General features: G+C 44.0%; 1 protein-coding gene across 1 annotated transcript; it reads left to right on the top strand.

Annotated features, from left to right (window-relative positions):
• Positions 1 to 866: 866 nt before the first annotated feature.
• LOC142520300 (uncharacterized) lies at positions 867 to 6051 on the top strand. Its single transcript, XM_075623303.1, has 3 exons — positions 867 to 962; positions 4669 to 5355; positions 5500 to 6051. Exons 1-3 carry the CDS (start codon positions 867 to 869, stop codon positions 6049 to 6051), a joined length of 1335 nt encoding a protein of 444 aa, XP_075479418.1.
• The last annotated feature ends 2429 nt before the right edge of the window (positions 6052 to 8480 follow it).

The raw sequence follows: 8480 nt of genomic DNA, 5'->3' as shown, positions 1-8480 counted from the left end.
AGAAAGCCTGACACCCCTTGGAAATAAGTTTCTGTGCTTGCATGCAAGAGATCATGCGAGGGAAACTCCTCCATCTTGCTGGTTCAAATAAAAATTGCTCCATGCCCAAAGGTCTAACAAATACTGATCTCTTCTGAAAATCAATCTGGACTCGGTTCTTCGTCAGCCAGTCCATACCCAAAATAATATCGAATTCCGGCATTGGCAACACTATCAAGTCTGCATACACTAGGTGGCCTTGCAGCTCGAGATCGATGTCCCTGACCATGCTAGTAGCTGATATTTCTTACCCTAATGGGACTGTTACTGAATAATTCACATCGAGTCCAATGGACTTGATATCCAAGTGACTAGCGATTGTTTCTGAGATAAATGAATGGGTGGCCCCGGAGTCTATCAGGGCCTGAGTAGCTATTCTCTTAATGAAAATATTTCCTGAGAGACATTAGCACAACACAAAACTTATATCCCCAAAATTTCTAACATTAATCTCAAGCATAGTAGAAATTAATATCCCAAGTCACTCAAAAATTTAACTAGCACACTAATAATCCCAAATAAAATTCCAACACGCAAGGGAAAAATTTAATAATATGCCGAATTAAATAAGTTACCAGTCAAAAGTGTCGTGTCTGGGTTCGCCTCCTGTGCATGCATGGCGAATACTCTGCCTCGATTTGGCTGCTTCAACTGTGGGCACTCCTTCAGCATGTGGTCACTGGCTCCACATTTGAAACACTTGCCTGTCCCATACAAACACTGTCCCGGATGCTGGCGGTTGCATTTCGGGCACACCGGGTACTCTCCCGGCCTCTGGGGAGCTTTCTGCTGCTGAATTAGACCCTTTCCCTTTGGCGGTCACCGGTATGGCTTCTTCCCTGGCGGCCCTTGAAACGGCCTCTTTAACTGAGGTCGTTGTTGCTGTTGCTGCGCTGGAGCCTGATAGGGCCTCTTCCCTGACTGTCTGCCTCAATATAACTCTGATCCTGCTTTGCCGCCAAAGCCCTGGACACGGAAACTGCATAGGTAGTGGGACTAGCTACTCTCACATCACGGCGCAAGATCGGCCGCATTCCATCCATAAAATGCCTCAGCTTCCCCTGGGCATCATTAGCTATCAGGAGCACAAAGTGACACCCCCTCTCGAACTTCCTCACAAACTCCGCCACGCTGCTGTCCCCTTGACGCAACGTCATGAACTCTCTGGTTAGGCGAGAGCGTACTTCCTCAGTGAAGTACTTTGAGTAGAAAACCTCTTTGAATCCATTCCAAGGCAACATTTGCAGATTGACTGCCACTGACGCACTCTCCCACCATAATCCAGCGTCCCCTGTCAGAAGGAACGTGCCACACCTGACCGTATCTGCATCGGTCAGTTCCATGAAATCAAAGATTAACTCGATGGACTTAATCCATTCCTCCGCTATCATCGGGTCAGTGGTATCCGAAAACTCCTTCGGATTCATCCTCCTGAATCTTTCATACACCGCCTCCGGTCTGGGCCTCTCCCCTGCGTCTACTGCAGTCTGGTTCCTCGAAAACTGTGCAAAGAACTGCGTCATACCTGCAAGCATCTGTGCCTCCATGTCCGGAGGTGGAGGTGGAAGAGCGTCTCTTCTCTCCTCTCGAGGCTCTCTGTCCTCCTCCCTTGCTTCACGGTCGATCACATGTCTAGAAGGCATACTGTTCCAATAATTTACCCAACACGTAAACCCCACATGCATGAACATGATATAGACAACATAAGATGCACGTACTTGAACTTTAAAATATGCACATGCTGAAATCAGAACTTAATGCTTACTACATAACATAAATTTGAAACCTTATAACTTACAGACTTGAGGTGTGACTTCGTGAGTTTCTTGCGACTTGCAGTAGGCGTAACCCTTTACAAGAACACCGCTCTGATACCAACTGTAACGTACCGTACTTTTACTATTCAAAATATGCGGAAAAAGAAAAATTTAAAATTTTCTTAATTGAAACGTGAACATCCAAAATTCGATAAAAGAGATAAACTGTACGTCTCACAAAATGTTGCAACAAAAGATTTTGAATTTAAAGTTTGACAAAAGTATTAAATGTTTTCATAAAACTTAAAACATGGCGGTCCTCGGGTTTAGCCTCCCGCTCAGTCTAAGCCTGCTCCTTATTCTCCACCTCCAGTCTCCTCATAAACATCCTCACCTGCATCGATCAAGTCTAGTGAGTCTAAAGACTCAACACGTATAAAATGGGAGTAACGAATAGTACGTAATAAAACCACATGCAACTTTAAAGTTGAACGTACATACTTAAAACTTGAACTCACACTAAACATGAACATACGTACATAACTTAGACGTGCCATAACGTGAAATTTTTCATAAACATGCTTGCATACTTGCACATACATAAACATACATGAACTTCATTATTTTGCGTAGAGGCATGTTTCAAAGCAAGTGACCCATAACATAAATCGCCTGATCAGATTAAACTACAGTACTGGGCTAACAGGGGCGAACCCACTGCCACATACATGAGATCCTCGTTCATGCTTTAACGGGTGGATTGGTCCCCGTTCATGCTTTAACGCTTTCAAATCCATATCTAAACCCGTTCATGCTTTAACGGGGAGGGTTGGTCCCCGTTCATGATTTAAAGCTTTCCAACCCCATACATACATTGGTCACAAGACATTTAGCATACCTCAAAAACTTGAAAATATTTTTTTGCACGTCAACATACTTACTTGGCGTTGAGGGATTCGTTGGATTTTGTTTGGGGCCGTTGCTGCCCATACTGACATGAATATAAAAGCTTAACTTGCATAACTTAGATGTAGGTATTCGTACTTACGTTCAAGCTCAATCTTTTCCTTAGGACGTTCTAAATTCTCGTGACTCGACTTTGTTAAACATTGCACTAAACCATGACCTGAAATCCCAATTGACCCCTAAGAAAATTCCCAAAAGACTTGAGTACACGGACCCCGTGCACCCCTTCGGGTCCGGGTCCGTGTAGATACTACGTCTGTATACTCGAAGAAAAGGAAGGGCACGGACCCCGTGTCAGGGTCCGTCTAGGCTCGGTAAAATGACACGAAAAGAAGTGAGGACACGGACCCCGTGCTAGGGTCCATCTACGGGTCCGTCTAGTCTCTGGAATTTGGCACCGCGAAGGAAACAAAGACACGGACCCCGTGCCCTGATCCGTGAGGGGGTCCGTGTACCTACGGGAAGTGCAAACTCACGAAATTTCAATACACGCGATGCTTATCATTTTAGACTCGATTGTACGGACCATGAACCGACACCCCGAGACCCATCCTAGCATGCCATAACATCGAACCAAATTCGTACAAGCACCCAAAGCAACGACGTCCACCCTACAACACATACAATTCAAAAACTTGGCAATTGACACCAAATCGATTCCTTCGACTTCTAATGTATTCGAGTGCCTATCGACACTAAACGACATATCAAATAACAACCCAACATCATACTAAGCATACCTAGATGCAGCAACGATCACCCGTCGATCCCTAACGAAGCCTGCAACAATAAAACTTCAAGAACACATCAATACATAATTTTATGAAAAACGCAGTTTGAGCAGTCCCCTGAAAAACACCATAACTAACTCAATTTGTATCCAAATAATTTGAATTTACTGTCAAATCGAAGGTATCAAAAAGTTTTACAATTTTCATGTTATAAGTTTTCTCAAAAATGCGACCGAAAAATCGCAGTATTTAAAAAGACAGCAAAAATCGAAAATTTTATATCTAAAATGGTTTCAAAAGGGTTCTAAACATAATTGCTCAAACTTCTATGCATCACACATGTATTTTTATGCATAAATAACAACACAACGCATAATATGACGAGATCAATGCAGAAATAACAGAATATACGTGCCTTTTGATGATTAAAATACCGAAACGACGATACCAAAGCGGAGATGGCGTGAGGATTGATCCGGGACGAACGTGGCGCTAAAATCTTTGAAGAAAACACATGAAAATTGACGGAAATTTAATGGGAAAGTGGGCAGCTCCTTCTAGGAGTAAGAACCCTAGTTTTTATTTTCAAAAATGTGAATGAATGGATGAGTATATGTTTGTGTGTGTTGTGTGATACGTGTATGTGTGTGTGTAGAGTGTGTGTGCGTGTGTTAGATATATTTAGGGAGTGATTTTTGCTTTATTAATCCATTAACCATGCTAATCAATATACTAATTAAAATGTTAACTCAATTAACCAATTAATGAAAATACTATCCCTACTAACCTTTAAATAAAAATCCCCTAATTAAAATAAAAAGCACAAGCACTAAATCCTTAAAGGTTTTAAAATCTTAAAGTCACCCAATAAATAAATTAGGCTTTAAAAGACTAACACTTCATAATTTAATTAAAATGCCCAATTCTCAACTTAAAATAAAATACCGTATTTTAAAAATTGCCAAACTCGTCACCGGTCTCTATTCCTGGATCTTGCCTCGAATAATCACCTGAAATATGAAACTTGAAAAACATTTTAACTTGCATCGCATAAACATTAAAATAATGCAATTTAAATAAATCATGCATCACTAACATCACTTTAAACTTAAATAAAATATTTTACAATTTAAATAATGCATGGGTTATACGTGTACTGAATTTGGGCACTACAGGTTGTTTCTAAGAGCAGTGCTCAAGTTGTAAAGGGTTGTCCATTCTCTAATATCATTGTCCGCGAACCATTGCCCGGGCACTTCAAATCAGCTAAGAATAAGGACTATGACGGGAGTTCTGACCCCGAGGAGCACCTTGCTCGTTTTGAAAATATGGCCATGCTGCATTGCTACGGAGACCAGATCAAGTGTAAAGTGTTTCTAACTACCCTGGTCGACTCTGCACAAAGATGGTTCGAAGGGCTAGCACTGCAGAGCATTCATTGTTTTGAAGACTTTCAAAAAGTATTCTTGCATCAATTCAGCAGAAGCAAGAAGTACAAGAAGACTGCCTTCAGTCTATTTGAAGTAAGGCAGGGTCAAGATGAAACTTTGAGCGCTTACATCAAGCGATTCAATCGGGTAGCTCTGGAGGTTCCCGCATGTTCTCTAGAGACGAAAGTAACAGCTTTCATGCAAGGATTGTGGGAGGGATATTTTTTCCGATCCCTGGCCAAGAAATTGCTCGGAGACTTCATAGATCTTTTGTCCCGGGAAGATAAATACATCAACATGGAGGAATCGCAAAATCAGAAAAGAAAAGCTTTGAAAAGAGCTAGAGGAGACCGGGTGGTCAAGCCCGAGGAGAGAGCTCACAAGAAAAACGCCCCGAGGCATTTCTCTCATATCCCTTTGAGAATTGCTCGGGTTTAGGAAATCCAAGAATGTAGCTCGAACATGACTGCTCGTCCGAGTTCAGCAGCCCAACAACCCAGACTGGAAAAGAAAGGGTTCTGCGCCCTCCACAAAGAGTGTTCTCACAATACCAATGAATGCTGAACACTGAGGAAGGAGTCCAGTAGGCATCCTACGTCAGCATCTCATCCTCCTCGAGATAAGTCTAGACAGCCACCTTGGTTGGCTAGACGTCCCGAACCTAATAATCCCCAGAAGTCAACAGACGTCCCGAGTGGAAGCAGAAGGGAGGAAGCAGGTTCTCTGGGAGAAAGAAGCCAAAAAACTGGAAGGAAGGACCCTTCCCCGAGCCGGGGAGTGATAAAAATTATTTCGGGAGGGTCAACAGATGGCGATTCCAACCGGGCTCGGAAAGCAAGAAGTAGAAGGGAGTACTTGGAGGTTGATGGAAGTGGGAGAAACGAGCCTGTTATCAGCTTTGGCCTAGAAGACCTCAGGGGAGTCAGTCTACCCCACAATGATGCTCTTGTTATCCATGCCCGAGTGGCTAATTATGATGTCTTGAGAGTATTTATTGACAATCGCAGCTCTGTCAAGGTCATTTTTAAAGAGGCACTGGTCCAAATGGATTTGCATGAATATCAATTAGAGGCGGTTGAGACTGCCTTGTTTGGTTTTGCTAGACATGCAGTGTATCCTGAGGGGTAAATCACCCTGCCACTGACCCTGGGAACCGGGGACTTGAGGAAAACTGTGATGATAGTCTTTACAGTGGTGGACGCCCCGTCCTCCTACAACATCATCTTGGGGAGGCCAGCTATGAATGAGATGAGAGCTGTGGCCTCCACTTATCACCAAAAAATTAAATTTCCAGTACGAGGACGGGTCGGGGAAGTCAAGGGGGATCAACCCTCCTCTCGGAGATGCTACGGGGAGACTGTCCGGGTAGACTAGAAGAAGGCGAGAAGGGAGGGGAAAGGGAAGGAGAGTCAAGTGGAGGTGGCCAAAGAGAGAGAAGTACATTTTGTTGCGGATGAGGAGCAAGAAGTGGTGGAAATTGAGCCGGGAAAGCACGTCCGGGTGGCCCGAGACATCAACGCGTCCACCCGGGTAAATCTTCTAAATTGCTTAAAAGCTAACATTGGTGCTTTCTCTTGGTCTCAACAGGAACTGGCGGGGATCTCACCAGAAGTGGTCGAGCACAAATTGAATATTCTCCCAAGATCCCGGCCTGTGAATCAGAAGAAGAGGCACTTTGGCCCTGAAAAAGATAAAGTCATTGAAAAGCAAGTAGGAGAGCTGTTGCGGGCCGGCCATATCAGAGAAGTCCAATTCCCTACTTGGCTCTCAATTGTGGTCCTCGTTCCAAAATCCACCGGGAAGTGGAGAATGTGTGTCGATTTCAGGGACCTGAATAAAGCCTGCCCCAAAGATTGTTATCCACTTCCCCGGATTGATCAGCTGGTGTATTCAACCTCTGGATGCGAATTATTAAGCTTTCTGGATGCCTATCAGGGGTACCACCAAATCCCCTTTGCTCTTGAGGACAAGGATAAGGCCAGTTTTATCACCTCCGGAGGCACCTTCTGTTACGTTGTTATGTCCTTTGGATTGAAGAATGTTAGGGCTACATACCAATGCTTGATGAATCATGTCTTCCAAAGGCAGATAGGCCGGAATATTGATGTATACGTGGATGATATTTTAATCAAGACCCGAGAGGTCTCCTGCTTTATTGATGATCTAGCCAAGACCTTCACCACTCTGAAACAGTATGGAATAAAGCTCAACCCGGCTAAATGTGTATTTGGGGTGAGAAGTGGGAAGTTTTTGGGTTTCTTGGTAACTGATCGGGGAATCGAAGTCAACCCCAAAAAAATCAAAGCACTAATGGATATGCCTTCCCCTCAATCTGTCCGAGATGTGCAGAAATTAACCGGGAGGATTGCAGCCTTGTCACGCTTCATTTCCCGGTCTGCTCATCGAAGTTATCCATTTTTTCAAGTTTTGAGGAAAGCACAAAAATTTGGCTGGGATGAAAAATGTGAACAAGCTTTTCAAGACTTGAAGAAGCATCTGGCCGAGCTGCCTGTCTTGATAAAACCAGAGCCCGGGGAAAAATTGTGGATCTATTTATCTGCTACTGAGTACGCTGTTAGTTCGGTGCTCGTCAAGGAAGAAGGGGCCGACCAGAAGCCGGTATATTACGTCAGTCATGCCCTCCAAGGAGCAGAATTGAAATATAGTGAAGTGGAAAAAATAGCCCTGGCTCTGGTAATGACTGCCCGGAAACTCAGGCCTTATTTCCTCTCACATCCAATTGTGGTTCTCACCAATTCTCCACTCGGGATGATCATGACACACGCCGAAATCTCAGGAAGAATGGTTAAATGGACTATAGAGCTTGGGGAGTATGACATTGAATACAAACCTCGAGTTGCTATTAAGGCCCAAGCCTTAACAGACTTCTTAATATAGATGATTCAACTGGGAGAAGAAGAGGTATGGAGAATCTTTGTTGATGGTGCATCGAATCTATCAGGATGTGGAGTGGGGGAGGTCCTGATTGCCCCATCAGGAGAAAAGATCAAGCTGGCTCTAAGGAGCGACTCCAGGGTCACCAATAATGAAGCAGAGTATGAGGCTGTTCTAGCAGGGTTGTAGGCTGCCCGGGAAGTCAGTGCCTCCCGGGTCATTATTTATTCTGATTCTCAGTTGGTCAGCCAGCAAGTCAATGGAGCATATGAGGCCAAGAATGAAAAAATGCTCAAGTATCTGGGGCTCATCAAGGCTCGGGCTTCGTCTCTAACCGACTGGAGCGTTGAGCAAATTCCTAGGGAGGAAAATGCAGTAGCTGATACGTTAGCCAAATTAGCTGCTTCCATGTCAGATATAAGCACCCGGGAAGTTCTCAGTTTTACCCGGTTAGTCTCTTCCGTTGATGAAGAAGTACCATCTGCCCAAGGAAGCTAGTGGATGACTCCTCTCATTGAATATATAGTCCATGGCAAGCTCCCAGAAGATCGAGCCCGTGCTGCAAAAATCAGAAAACAAGCACCCAGGTTCGTCTCTTTGAATGATGTTTTATATAGGCGATCATATCAAGGCTCATTGCTCAAATGCTTATCAGAAAATGA

The sequence above is a fragment of the Primulina tabacum genome, chromosome 12 (assembly GCF_025594145.1).
Source record: "Primulina tabacum isolate GXHZ01 chromosome 12, ASM2559414v2, whole genome shotgun sequence".
Taxonomy (NCBI): domain Eukaryota; kingdom Viridiplantae; phylum Streptophyta; class Magnoliopsida; order Lamiales; family Gesneriaceae; genus Primulina; species Primulina tabacum.
The sequence above is the reverse complement of the archived record's forward strand: the minus strand, read 5'-3'. Positions and strand labels throughout refer to the sequence as shown.

Bases quoted from the DNA above. Each gene is read 5' to 3' on its own strand.
- LOC142520300 (XM_075623303.1), top strand. From the start codon at position 867: ATGGCTTCTTCCCTGGCGGCCCTTGAAACGGCCTCTTTAACTGAGGTC. The intron at 963-4,668 runs GTCTGCCTCAAT...TGGGCACTACAG, and splicing joins ATAGGGCCTCTTCCCTGACT to GTTGTTTCTAAGAGCAGTGC. The intron at 5,356-5,499 runs GTTTAGGAAATC...ACACTGAGGAAG, and splicing joins TCCCTTTGAGAATTGCTCGG to GAGTCCAGTAGGCATCCTAC.